At 43.6% G+C, this 14,586-nt stretch overlaps 1 protein-coding gene across 1 annotated transcript in view; it reads right to left on the bottom strand.

Moving 5' to 3' along the window:
• Positions 1–14,384, bottom strand: part of KIF14 (kinesin family member 14) — a gene marked incomplete at both ends in the record, with an annotated part of 47,652 nt that extends 33,268 nt beyond the window's left edge. Inside the window, 10 exons of the mRNA XM_082673643.1 lie at positions 236–398; positions 1,648–1,767; positions 2,484–2,600; positions 3,981–4,088; positions 4,503–4,533; positions 5,799–5,851; positions 6,848–6,946; positions 10,567–10,654; positions 11,178–11,432; positions 13,303–14,384. Of these exons, the coding sequence (XP_082529769.1) occupies positions 236–398; positions 1,648–1,767; positions 2,484–2,600; positions 3,981–4,088; positions 4,503–4,533; positions 5,799–5,851; positions 6,848–6,946; positions 10,567–10,654; positions 11,178–11,432; positions 13,303–14,384 (2,116 nt within the window). The remainder of the gene's footprint in view (positions 1–235; positions 399–1,647; positions 1,768–2,483; positions 2,601–3,980; positions 4,089–4,502; positions 4,534–5,798; positions 5,852–6,847; positions 6,947–10,566; positions 10,655–11,177; positions 11,433–13,302) is intronic.
• Between the last annotated feature and the right edge of the window lie 202 nt (positions 14,385–14,586).

Raw genomic sequence — 14,586 nt, 5'->3', positions numbered from 1 at the left:
TTCCCCTTCACCCACCCCATTTCCCAGCTTTTTCTGACTTTCCCTTTCCCTACTCTCCTTCCCGCCGTCCTTCCATCCGCCTTCCTCATCAGTGTGGAACGATGGCTAGCAGCTATTACACAGATACGAGAGAAAAATCTTTAACTTCCTTAAACTGCATATTTTCATCACTGAAATGAATATTTGAGACTAAACTCTTGCAAGATAATCTTTAAGTCTGTAGGGAACTGCTGACCTCTGATCAACTTGGCGCTCACGTCCTCGTTGACCCTGGCGGCGTTGACTATCATCCGGGCCTGGGTGGCGTATCTCAGTGTGCTCAGGGTCTCCTCCACGCTGCTGGCCGCCGGGCTGACCGTGGCGATCATCGACGTTTTGGAATTTCCGCTCAGACTTTCCTTCAGCAGCCTTCAAGGAAAACAGTCACAATTAGACTTTGCTTCTGCAACGACCTCGTGACAACTACCTAGAGAGCACAAGGCAGACCACCGGGACACGTGACGCAGTGCTCCGCTCCTCACTCAGACACCGGTTAGAATTGTTTGGTATTTGTAGCTATTTTTAGATCTCTGCGCACTTTATTTCATCTCACACTTCTCATTTATTTATTTTGGCCGCGCAGCTTGTGGAATTCTAGTTCTCCGACCAGGGATTGAACCCAGGCCCTCGGCGGTGAGAGCGCAGAGTCCTAACCACTGGATTGCCAGGGAAAGTCCCTCGTCTCACACTTTTATGTTGTTCTGTGAAGCGATAGTCTGTGCAAAGATTTTAAAATACGGTTAACTCTCCAATATTTAGTAAAATCCCTCTCCCCACGCTAGACCGCAAGCTACTTTAGGGGCGGGACCGTGTGTCTGGTCACCCTTGCATTTCCAGGGTCACCAGAGCCCTTCAAAGCAGCTGCTCGAAAGTGCAGAAAATGACAGATGAACATACAAACACAAACTTTGTTTTCTATTATATGCAAAAGCCTTAATTTAGAAGGAAAAAGATCATGAGACTAAAAGCTCTGTATTTATGAATGCAGAGTGAATTATTCCTAACTTTCAAAAGTTATTCTTAATTTTCAAAAGGCATTAAAAAAATCACATTGTTCCCTTACAGGTTTTGAGGTGGCAATTATAATATAATAAGTCAAATATAACGATACACTGCTGTCAACAGTGATGCAGTCCGTATCAGAATTGGATATTAAATCAATACAGATGTATTCTGAATGTAATATATCTGAAGTTACATACATGTTCATTAATGAAAATACTTTTTGAACACTTACATACCAGCCAGTGTGTGCTAAACTTCACTTCACACACATAGTAATGTGTTTGGTGATACCATATATGCTCAAACATCAGGCACTAATAATAGTTCATTCATCATTTAACCCTCATTACAACCCTAAAAGACAGATATTGATAATTATCCCCATTTTACAGATGAGGACACAGGCTGGAAGACTATTAACTGATTTGCCCAAAGTCACACAGTTTGTAGGAAGCACAGCTGAGATCAAGTCCAGGTAGCCTGGCTCTGGAATCCGTACCGCTCACCACTGCTCTGTCCCAGAGTCACGTGAAGTCAGTCTATGCCCTTTTCCCCCACAGTACTCACTCTATTTTGTACAATTCCTTATACTCCAAAAGCTACTTGCCATGTGAGGACAGACTCGCGGTAAGGAATGAATGTTCTCTTCCCGCTGGCCTGCTCGGAGAGCGCGGATATGACCTTTCCCAGGGTCAGCAGGGACTTGTTAATACTCACGCCTTCCTGGGGACAAGATCAAACATTTTAATTGAAAGGAACTGCCCAGCAATAAATGTATTTCACAAAATATATTTCTTCATTCATATAATTACTGAGGAAATACTTTCTTCCATAAACTACCAACTTTCTTCAGACTCAAAATTTACTAATTGACTCTGAGAAGCAATCATAACCAGGAACTACGGGCTCCTCTTTAAGTCTCAGCAACACAGTCTATAAAGTGCAGGGACAGAGAGGTTATTCTTGGTTAAGATAACATACTTAGGGACATCCCTGGTGGCGCAGTGGTTAGGAATACCGCCTGCCAGTGCAGGGAACATGGGTCCAAGCCCTGGTCCGGGAAGATCCCACATGCTGCAGAACAACTGAGTCCGTGTGTCACAACTACTGAGCCTGCACTCTAGAGCCCACGAGCCACAACTACTGAGCCTGCACTCTAGAGCCCACGAGCCACAACTACTGAGGCTGTGTGCCCCAACTACTGAGCCTGTGCTCCGCAACAAGAGAAGCCACCGCAATGAGAAGCCCGCGCACCGCAACGAAGAGTGGCCCCCGCTCGCCGCAACTAGAGAAAGCCCACGCGCAGCAACAAAGACCCAACGCAGCCATAAATAAATAAATAAATTTATTAAAAAAAAAAAAAGATTACGTGCTTAGCCAGTAATCTCCTAAAAAAAGTGGCCAGGACTGAGCTCCCCAGCGTGCGGGCTCACCCTTACCTTCAGCCGCTCCCCGCTCGTCTGGGTCTCGGAACAGCGCTCACTGCCCGCCAGGTCCACCAGGTTTATGCGGCTCCGAATTCTGTGATCCAGCTCTTCCCCTTCCACAAATTCTGTCTGGGACAAAAGGACATTAAAATAACACATCATGGGCTTCCCTGGTGGCGCAGTGGTTGAGAGTCCGCCTGCCGATGCAGGGGACACGGGTTCGTGCCCCGGTCCGGGAAGATCCCACATGCTGTGGAGCGGCTGCGCCTGTGAGCCATAGCCGCTGAGCCTGCGTGCCATAGCCGCTGAGCCTGCGCGTCCGGAGCCTGTTGCTCCGCAACGGGAGAGGCCACTACAGTGAGAGGCCCGCGTACAGCAAAAAAAAAAAACAAAACGGTAAAATAACACATCATAAGTTCTTTTACGACTTGCCATCAATATAAGTCTGCAAAACGGAAAGTTTGACAAGATTACAAACCACTCACTTAGTTTTGAAGCTATCCCTTCTTGAATCTGTGACGATTTATAAGAACATATTGAGCAGTGCTCAGACTATGCAAAATAAAAGGAATGACTTTAAAGGGCTAAACCCATAACTACACAATTATATTAAGGAAACGGCCACAGATAGAAAAAAGGCTTAATGTACAAAGGTGCTGTTCATCCCAGCCCTGAAGTAGCAAAGCATTTAAAAGCAACATAAATGTCCAACAGCAGAGAAAAATTTGAGGAATTTTAACAGTCAAAGGAAAATTATGTGGCTGTGAATAATAATGTTTTGCAAGTAATTTTAATAGTATAAAATTGTTGCAGATTTTGTAAATTTGTTTACGTGTGATTGTAAAACAACTGAAAGATTATATACCAAACTCTTTAGAGGGGTTTCATTTGAGCAGTGGAACCCTACAGCTGAATTACTTAAAAATCTTTTACTTTCTGATATGTTTTTTCAAATACTGTACAATTATCATGTATTGTTGATAATATATTATCACGTATTGATATGACAATATCAATATCATGATAAGTTAATAATCACGTTACTGATTTTTAAAACAGTGAGAAAAACATACTCCTGTATATGCCACTCAGCGTTACTGTGTATATGTCCTAAAATCCAATTATGTTATATATTTATATGATTGGACTTTTACCTTTGATTTAAAGAAGTAAGAGAGAGGCATGGACATATATACACTACCAAACGTAAAATAGATAGCTAATGGGAGGCAGCCGCTAGCACAGGGAGATCAGCTCGGTGCTTTGTGACCACCTGGAGGGGTGGGATAGGGAGGGTGGGAGGGAGATGTAAGAGGGAGGGGATATAGGGATATACGTATGCATATGGCTGATTCACTTTGTTATAAAGCAGAAACTAACACACCACTGTAAAGCAATTATACTCCAATAAAGATGATAAAAATAAAAAAATAAAGGAGAAAATAAGGAAAACATGAAACTTGAAGATAGTGACTATCTTACCTAAGAAATGAATCAACAACACAGTACCTTGGTCTGGGTCATCACCAGGGTGAACACTGAGTGCGAGCGGGAGCTTTTGTCATTCATGCCAGTGGCCGCAGTTGCCTTCCTCTTATTTCCCAGTTCCAGCCAAATCTAGTGAGAAAGGAGAGAAGGAGGTCAGGCCTGCAGACAGGGGCTCACCGGAGCAAAGTAACGAACAGCAAAGTAGAGTGAGCACGTATATACACACATTTATGATCAGCTCATAAAATAAAAATATTAATACATGCTTATTTAAGAATTTGCATTCCCATTGTCTATTTTTTTTTCTGTCATAGAAATTTGAATGAGGAAATAATACCTTTAACAGGCTATTTCTATAGCTCTAAACTGACATGATGATCGATTTAAATTTTTCGTTTTTAAGAGTAATTCTTTTGCTTAAAGTCTACACAAACAAAATCAGTTCCTTATAAATTAACCTTTTATTTATGCAAACAGCAATATTTATGAATATTTATGACTGATCTATCTAGTAGAGAGAAGATCAATTACAATGGACCTTACCTGGATATCAGAGTAAGAGCTGACAACATTCCTATTTCACAAAAGCAAAGGACAAAGTCAGTTTTACTCATGATCACACTCCTGTCCTTATAAAACATCAGCCACCTTTCAACCACATAATTACTCCACGAATACCACGGTGGAATAATCCATAGGTATTACTATACTGATTCTTACAGAATCTTTCATTTTCTCCATTGTAAAAGGGAGGTAATAAAATAATGCTTTCATTTTAACAAATTTTAAGAAGTATGATTTTTCTTAATATAATGAAGCACCTTATAGCATCTTAACATTGTACTATCCAAGTCTAAATCATGAGACCAAAAGATAAACTTTAACCCATATGTATAGGCAAAGGCATAGGTATAGGTACCTGTATATGTGGGTGTGGTTAGGCGTAGGTAGAGGTACATGTATAGGTACACATATATATGGGTGTGGTAGTGCGGGTGTGTATGGGTCTCAGCACTGTCCCAGATTTACTAAATGGAGCTGAATTTTTTCTAGCCACTTTTCTTTTCCTTTAAGAAAGCATTTGGGACTTCCCTGGTGGTGCAATGGTTAAGAATCCGCCTGCCAATGCAGGGGACACAGGTTCGAGCCCTGGTCCGGGAAGATCCCACATGCCGCGGAGCAACTAAGCCCCTGCGCCACAACTACTGAGCCCATGTGCCACAACTACTGAAGCCTGCTGCTCCTAGGGCCCGTGCTCCGCAACAAGAGAGGCCACTGCAATGAGAAGCCCGCGCACCGCAACGAAGAGTAGCCCCCGCTTGCCGCAACTAGAGAAAGCCTGCGCTCAGCAACGAAGACCCAATGCAGCCAAAAACAAGTAAAATAAACAAATTTATAAAAAAAAAATATATATATATATATATATATACACATATATACACATATAAAAAGAGAGCATTTGGAGTTGAAAACCAAATAAATGACTCTCAGCATATTTCTAACTCTAAACATTGAGCTCAGCACCTTCTCGCCTCCACAGCTTAAAGTAACAGATATAAAAAGTGGCTCGAGAGGGAAGGCTTAACTTAATGGGTTAGCAGGGGAAAGGGAGGAAAGACAAATATTTCCTACACAGTATAATTAATGCTCTACGCAAGGCACTTCACAGGTGCTGTGAGAGATATAAACAAATATAACAACAAGCAGCTAACACCCTATTTGGAAAGAGGAACATTTAACTGGATAATATTAAGGGGAGAAGACTAGTGACGCAGCGTTTCACGGCTGGGGAGGCTGCCAAGAGCACAGCGGTCACGGGCCCTGGCTGCACACACTCACGTGGACAGGCCCTCGACGTAGGGGCCGGAGGCCGGGTGCTCCCGCACTCGCAGCTGTGGGCAAACATGAGGCACGTTAACAGCAAGGCAAATACTTCATATAAAAGAGAATTTCAAATGACCTTCTTTTTCTATATTTCGAGTCTACAGTAAAGAGATTTGTCTCTACCCGGAAATAAATATAAAGGTCCTCACAGAAACACATCTGTAAGGCACTAGGAAACTGCCTCAAGACCACAAACTGTTCACATCTGCACAGTATCTGACAACATACCATAACATCAAATATCTTACTAGATTTTTATTCCTAAGTCCTGCCGTAGCCATTGTTTATATGCTTTTAAATAGCTTTCTAAAATATGTGCAATAAATTTCAGACAGTTAACATTTTTTTCCGTTTTACATTATACATTTTAAACTTTGTGAGCAGAAATTTAAGAACACGTAGAAGTCAGAGAAGGAAATGCCAAGTTTTGTGTGAGTCTCTTGATGCTGCCAAAAGCAGACTGCACGACCTTGAGCGAGTCAAGTGACCTCTTCAGATGTTAGCTTCTCGCTCTCCACAGCCCTTTCCAAAGTCAGAAGTTTTTAATTCTAATAGCGGTTGTTTAAAAAGTTTACGCCTTTGTGAAACTTTCTACTTCACAGAAAATATGAGCTATAAGACATCAATTTGCTAAATAATCAAGTGAAATACATACTCTACAATAACAATACAGTTTTTTAAACTTTTATTCTTTTTTGGCTTTGCAGACTTTTAGGAATTTGGTATTTGACATAAGTGGTCCAACTAAATCTTAGAATGTTTTATCTTTAACTTCTACACAATACTTGCTTAAGTAAAATGAGGTTACAGTTCATAACTAGTTTAATGTCCACTAACAATAATGTTCAGCTTATTTAATAAATAGCAATGTAGTTAGACTAGATCTCAAGCATTTGCTATCATATGCATTTTAGTAATTAAGCTATATATCATCTTGAGAACCAATATAATTATATGCATCAATAAAAACAGAAATTAAAAACAAGTAAGTTTTTAAATCTTACTGTTTGCTTTCTCTGCCCATTTTCACCTTTACAAACCAGAAGGTCGTGAATTTTTTCATTATATACTTCAAAGAAGCTCATTTCAAGGTGATAGCTGACCTAGCAGGAACAGAAACACAGCATACAATTTATTTGAAAAGTTCTTGCACTTTTTACAAATCATATCTGATAACAGTCTGGTAACCAGAATATATAAAGAACTCTTACAATTCAACAACAGAAAGACAAACAACCAATTAAAAAATAGGCAAAGGACTGAACAGACATTTCTGCAAAAAAGATACACAAATAGTCAACAAGCACATGGAAAGGTGTCCAACATCACAAGTCAGTAGGGAAATGCAAATCAAAGCCATGGTAAGAAACCACTTCACACCCACTAGGATGGCTGTAATCAAGGAAACGGAAAACAACAAATGCTGATGAGCATGTGGAGAAATCAGAACCCTCCAGTGTTGCTGGTGGGAGTGTTAAATGGTGCAAATGTCGTGGAAAGCAGTGGGCAGTTCCTCAAAAGGTTAAGCACAGAATTACTGTATAACCCAGCAATTTCACTCCTATCTACCCAAAAGAATTACAAATAAATTCAAATTAAAAATTACTCAAATAGGGACTTCCCTGGTGGTCCAGTGGTTAAAAATCCGCCTTCCAATGCAGGGGACATGGGTTCGATCCCTGATCGGGGAACTAAGATCCCACTTAGTTGCCGCGGGGCAACTAAGCAAACGCCGCAACTACTGAGCCTGCGCGCTCTGCAGCCCACACGCCACACCGAAAGAGAAGCCCGTGCGCACAACAGAGCCCACGCACCGCAAGGAAAGATCCTGCGTTCCGCAACTAAGACCCGACATAGCCAAATAAATCAATATTTTTTAAAATTACTCAAATAAAAATTGTACACAACTATACAACTGTGTATTGTAATAGCAACAGTATTACAAAAGCCAAAAGATGGAAACAGCCTAAATGCCCATCAACTGATAAGGAAGACGTGGCGCATATATGCAATGGCATATTACTCAGCCATAAAAAGGAACGAAGTGTCAATACATGCTGTAACACCGATGAACCTCATGCTGCATGATATTCCACTTACAGGAAACGTCCAGAATAGGTAAAGCCACAGAGACAGAAAGTAGGGGCTGAGGGGAGGGAAATGGGTTATAACTACTTAATGGTACGTGGATGGTCTCTGAGGGTGATGAAAATTTTTTTAGACCCAGATAGAGGTGGTGGTTGCACAACATTATAAATGTACTAAATGCCACTGAGTTTTATATTTTAAGATGGTCAATTTTATGTTATGTGAATTTTATCTTAATAAAGGAAAATTTCAACAACAAAAGTCCTTGCATTTCTTACTAACTTCTAGGAAATTCACCTAATTCAATTCACCTTAGTATGTGCATGGCTTTGGACTATATGAGAAGGATATACAGAAGTATATGGCAAGGTTCTCGCCCACGAGTTTCCATCTCAGAGAAACATAACATACCCTCCAACAGATAAGACAGAGCAATAGAAAATTAAGAACCAAAATGAGAAATCATGACCATAGATAAAACGGCCAATCAGAAAGGGGAGATGCGGGTGCCAGAGAGGCTGGGGAAGGAGGAGAAAAGGATGTGAGGCATGAGAAACGCAGCGAGCTGGACCCTGTGGGCGAACACTTGATCTGCTAAGTGCGGATCTTAAATCAGATTGTGATTCCGGATTGCGGCAAAAAACAATCACCAGACTCAGTAGAGCTGAGCTTCTCCTCCTTTTGACTCTGAAAGACAAGGTATAAAAGCCAAAAAGGGAAAATTTGCTTCCATGTAGCTTTTCTGAGTTAGGGCATGTTTCCTTGTTAGCGAAATAAATTTCACCTACAGGCCCAAAGTGAGTCAGCAAACACCCAGCGCTAACGAAACTAGAAGCTTCAAGGGAGATCAAAGAGATGTAGGTTCAATTCGCCAAGTATTTATTAGGCCTACCAGGCACACAGCACTCTTCTAGGTGCCGTGGGAGAACCTGAGGCGAACTGGACAGGCTTCATCCTCAGAGAACTCACAGTCTAATTGGAGATGCAACACAGCACTTGAGTAACACAGACAGAAGGATACAGTTAGCGTCCCGGGAGAGGAACAAAGCACTTCCGGGTAGAGATCAGGTACAGGTGAACCCATGCAATTACAGGTTATTTACAAGGGCTGTGGATACAGGTATTGGGGCTCAGAATTCAACAAACATGCATTAATGTCTATTATATATAAAACAGTGTACTGTGTTACGGGGCTTCCGGGGGCCTTGGAGAGGAACATGCTGTGGGAGGGGAGCAGTGACAGGTGCAGAGGTCACGTCGCAGAGGATCATGCTTTGTCTGCTCCTTCGAGGCACCTGGCATCTGTGGCTATACCCACCCCCGAGACCCCCACCCGCATGCTGTTATCTTCTACCAACCTGAATAATCCCAAATTGAGAAAACCACAGTCACTTTGCTGGGCTCTCTATGTGGGGGGCACTGTTCAAAACCTTTCACACAGAGCACATTTCACACAGCAAACCTAGGAGAACGTCCTCCTCGTCCCCAGGCTCTGTGCTGAGGCACTCAGAGAAGTTAAGCACATTGCTCGAGGTCACACTTCCAGCATGGAAGTGTGGAACCTGGATTCCAGCTCAAGCCATCTCCAAAGTCCACGCTCTGAACCGTTTCATGTGTTCCGCTCACTGACAAAGTCGCTCCCCACAACTGGAGGCCCCCAGACCCGTGATCACTCCAGAGACCCCTCGCCTTCGCCTGCTCTCCCTCCCTGGCTTCCACCACCTCTAAACAAAACAGATGCTAAACAGAGGGGCCTAACCCACGGGCCACGCCTCCTCTAAGGACCCCGTGCCCCCAGCTTACCTGTTCCCATAGCCGCCGCCCTCATCCTAACCTAGTATTTACTTCACTTTATTTAGCACCTCAGGGACTGTACCCGACTGTGTACTGGCCCGTTTCTCCATCACTCTCTTCACTACAGGCACCGGGTCTTTCCACTCCGTGCTCCCAAGTACAGCACAACATCTTCCCAAGTCCCCTTATCATAAGAATCACTAGAGGAAAAGTATGAAAATTATAAATTCCCAGGCTACCCTCTACACCAACTGAACCAGAATCTCCAGAAGCTTTTCAGCAAGTACACCCACACACACATTCCTAGGCGCTCTTACCCGCAAGCGAGTTTCAGAAAAACTGGTCTAACGGGCTGCCCGGCAAACAGCTGGCCGCACTAGGACCAGGTGAGGGGGCGGGGGGCAGTGCGGGGCACGAGCACGGGGGCAGTGCGGGGCACGAGCGAGGCTGTGACCTCCACTCCGGGCTGAATCTGCACGTCACTCCCCTCTCTCCTACTGTCGCCGTCCTAATGCTGATGCCTGCCGTCCTTAGGGAAGGCCGGGCCGCCGCCCCACTGCAGACACGCACGACGGGGCGTAACTACCGCCACGTGCACCCCACACCCATGGAGGTGATTGGGCAGAGAAGGCGGAAGAGAGGACCCTGCATCCCTGTCCAGCAGGAGGAACCGCCTCTGAGTCTGGAGCCCCCGTCCCCCAAACCACTGTCCGAAAGGAGAGCGACCAGAAGTTACAACATCTTCTGCTGAGCAGTTCCTCAGCGGCCACGACTCCGACTTTAACTGGTTTGACCGTTTTCTAGTCTAATAAGAAGGCTTATGGATACTATGAGAACATACCTCCTGGGTTTGTTTTTTGGCTATTTCGGCAAAAAGACCTTCACAGAATCTTGGAATTATTCCTGGTTCTTCACTAAATCCCATCATCCTGGAAAATACATTATGAATAGGGAGGAAGTAAAACTAATTAGGTTTTTAAGTTCTTTGGGGAGAAATTAAACCTCAATTTCCTCTTCTATAAAATGGGAATAAATAAGAACTATCTAATTCAGAGCCTCTAGCACAGGGCCTGGAACACAGTAAAAACTTAATAAGTGCTAGCTACTATTAAAATTTGAGTATTTCCTTCTAGGACAGGTATTATTACCATACCGTTGATCAGATGACTTGCTTGTAATTCTCACAACAATACTTCCAATTAACCTCTCTGGGCTTCAGTTTACACAAGAAAGAGTTTATAGTAAAATGGGGCCAACGAAACAATATCTCACACATAAACAGAAACCCAGAGACAAAGTAACTTGCCCAGGTTTGCAGAACTAGTATGTAAAATGGTGAGATTTGCGCCCAGGCCTGTGCAGTTGCAAAACTATATTCTTTCCATTAAACTATGCTGCTTCGCACAAAAAATGTAAACATTTCTGGATAATCGGACTTATGATACAACTTACGTATAGGACTTTCCAGAGCCAGTCTGACCATAAGCAAAGAGACAGGTGTTGAAGCCTTCAAAGGCCTGTTCCAGGAGCGGGGCTGCCAGTGCCTCGTACACGGCCGTCTGGCTCGCGAAGCGGGGATGACACTCATCAACAGACCAGAAGGAAAGGTCGTAAACAAAACTGTACACCTGTCTCATGCTGGGATGTTCCACAGCTATTTCTTCCCCGTTCAGGAAGACCACCTGGGATGTTTCTTCACTCTTCTCTCTTTAAAAAGAAGCACAGAGAAAAATATCGTTACTATAATTATTCTGAGTATCATTCCCACAGAATGTAATAAGGACCTCAAACTAGTTAAATACAACATTACTCCAGACCAGCACATGTAATGATAGTGGGTTTCCAAAATCTATTTCCTGCAGCTCCAGTGCCACTGCTCAAAGGGAAAATGGAGTTCCAGATTGCTTGTCTGGAAAAATGCCCCCTACTTTTACAGGATTTTCCATCTTTTTCCTTTTTCTCTTAAGCTCTCCCTTTTCTCATCCTGTCTACTATAATCTACCTGTCTCAGCAGTTCAAACCTGGAAACTTGTTTGAATATATTATAAAGAAATTTTGGAGGTACAAATCTATATAAAGCTGGTAAGAAACACAATTTCAACAAACTCAGTTAGATACAAGTCTGAACCATAAGTGTCTTCGGGCTACCAGTTACGTTTCTATGAATCCAAAGGTCCCTCCTCCTTTAAATTATCTCTTTGGGTCCATCCTTCTTCCATCTAAGACTTAGTAGGAAATCTTTCACTGGCTCCAGAGCTGCAGAAAAACAGTATCAGTCCTTGTCTGGCCCCAGGTCTCTCCTTCTGCCCCCAACTCTGCTTTCGATCAGAAACTACTGCGGAAACCACCTCCCTCATCCTCCCCCGCGGGCCTGCTACAGGTGCGCCTGCTGGGTCTGGAATCAGCACGTGGTCCCTCGCTCCATCCTCTCCAGGGCAGCCACCCATCCCGGGCTTGTCCCTTCTGCCCCTCTTCCCCGCACAGTCTTGAGGCTCTTTGGTACTGAGTTCTCTCCCCTTATCACTGACCCCACATTTTCAGCTAAAAGGCCCACAGCCCTCTGGAACTTGCCTTAACTGCTGGCCATTTAGGTTTAAACCAGAGGTCCGTCTGCACTGCCGGGTCACCATACCCTCCTCTAACTCACTTAGGTCCATAACAGAGTTAAAAACTACTGACTCTGTGAAGTCTTCACAGTCATCTCTCCAAGAATGTAAAGATAACCAGATGCCACATTCACACTGGGCGGGTCGTCTTTTTCAGCACAACCCGCAATCTGTGAGTGTCTCACCCACAAGCACTTTTGGGGAGAGATTTTTTTTTGCCATCAAAATCAAATCTAGGGCTTCCCTGGTGGCGCAGTGGTTGAGAATCTGCCTGCCAATGTAGGGGACACGGGTTCGAGCCCTGGTCTGGGAAGATCCCACATGCCGCGGAGCAACTAAGCCCGTGAGGCACAACTACTGAGCCTGCACGTCTAGAGCCTGTGCTCCACAACAAGAGAAGCCACTACAATGAGAAGCCCGCACACCGCGATGAAGAGTAGCCCCCGCTTGCCACAACTAGAGAAAGCCCGCGCACAGAAACGAAAACCCAACACAGCCAAAAATAAATAAATAAATTTATTGTTTAAAAAAATCTAATCTAATAAATGAGCGTATAACCACCACATAGCAGAGATGATGAGGGGGCGACCACCACTCTGGAAAGGGTTTTGGAAGGACCTCTTTGGGGAACGAGTGACCTGCTATGGCTCTTTTCAAGGGAAAGGTAGAGATCCCACCGTACATTACAGATCTGAAAGCAGACTGCGTTAGACTGAAGTCATTTAGACTTTTAAAAAGCAGTATAGCCAGAGAAACTTACGTCTGCAAAATACGGTGATTTCGATTCTTTAATTTTACAGCCAATCATCAAAAATAATCCACATACTACAACTGAACCGAGAAGTTCTATCTATATAAAAGAATCACCAGCCAGTTTGAAAATGCACGAACACACTGACTTCCCAAAGGCAGAGAGGAACTGGACACGCCCCACGCCACCAGCCTGGCCTTAGACAGAAAGGGGAACGTACCGCGTGCTGAAAGGCCTGACTCTGACTGCCACCGTCACTTGACTGTTTTCCACTTTTAGGGGGTCTGTTTCTGTAGAGGTTCTCCGAAGTGCAGTTTCTTCTTCAAGAAGGAATATATTTTCTCGTGACCGTTCCCTTTTGTTTGTGAGAAAAGAACTTTTCGGCCTTTGTTTAACTTGAAGGGTAGGTATCCTGTTTTTCAGAACTGACGCAGCTGGGCTCTTAAACTGAGGAATGCCACGCTTTGGTGTCGATCTGTGCTCTGTAACACACTTCGAAGGTGTTCTTTTCTCTAAGCTTTCAAATTTAGGTGCAAGTTTCGCACCATCCTTCCCAGCACTTCTGTGATGTAAGCTTCCTGTTCCTGACGCTCTGATATCCAACTTGCTCTGAATAGGTTTTGTTGCCAAGCGTCCTGATCTAACAGCTTCAGTCTGACTCTGGGAACCAGCGGGTGGTCTATCACTTAGGGACTTAAGGGCAACATTTTCGTCTGCCCCACCAACAGCGGAAAGCGTTTCTTTGTATTTTCCACCAGCCTTCACTTCAGGGTCTTTTGGGTCTGCAGCTAAAGGTACAGAAGGTGTGACAAGAAAGTTTCTATCATTATTTACAGTCTTTGCATTTATACTAGTTTCTGGTGAAGCACAGTTGTTTTCTCCTTTACCTCCCACATTCTGCGCTGCTTTCCACTTTTCCACAGAATCTGTCTTAGCCCGACGTTGTAACGCAAGACATGTTTCTGCTGTTTTCGCAGTTGTGTCTCCCAACTCACCAAGCAGAGAGGGTTCTTTGCTCCTTGTCACTCTCCTCTGAAGTGTTAACCTACCCACAGGGTTAGGGGGAAGGGGTGTATCTTCCGTTTTTTTACAGGCAGAGATAACATAAGTGCTATTTATGTCTCTGCTTTTACTTGCGGATATCAATAACGGATCATCATTTTCACATTCCGACATATCCGACTTTGAATGCTGCTTCAGCCGGCTACCGTGGGGGAGAACAGGCAGCGATGAACTCTTTGGGGAAGAAGGGATACCAAGGATATTGCTGTCATTTCTACTCTGTGCAGTGTAAACTGACATTGTGGCAACAAGTTATTTTTAGAAAGGATGTTGCTGAAGAAACTTTAAGCTCTTCTTCGGACGTTCATTTAACTTCCGGCCATTCCTTCTGCATCAGTTTCCAAAACTATCTGCTAAAATTAAATAAATAAAATTTAGATGGCACAGACTACGAATAGGCCGTAAAAACATGAGAAGCTTCCACGGTGAAAGTAACTGCTCA

Source organism: Grampus griseus, assembly GCF_964374135.1.
Source record: "Grampus griseus genome assembly, chromosome: 1".
NCBI lineage: Eukaryota > Metazoa > Chordata > Mammalia > Artiodactyla > Delphinidae > Grampus > Grampus griseus.
The sequence above is the reverse complement of the archived record's forward strand: the minus strand, read 5'-3'. Positions and strand labels throughout refer to the sequence as shown.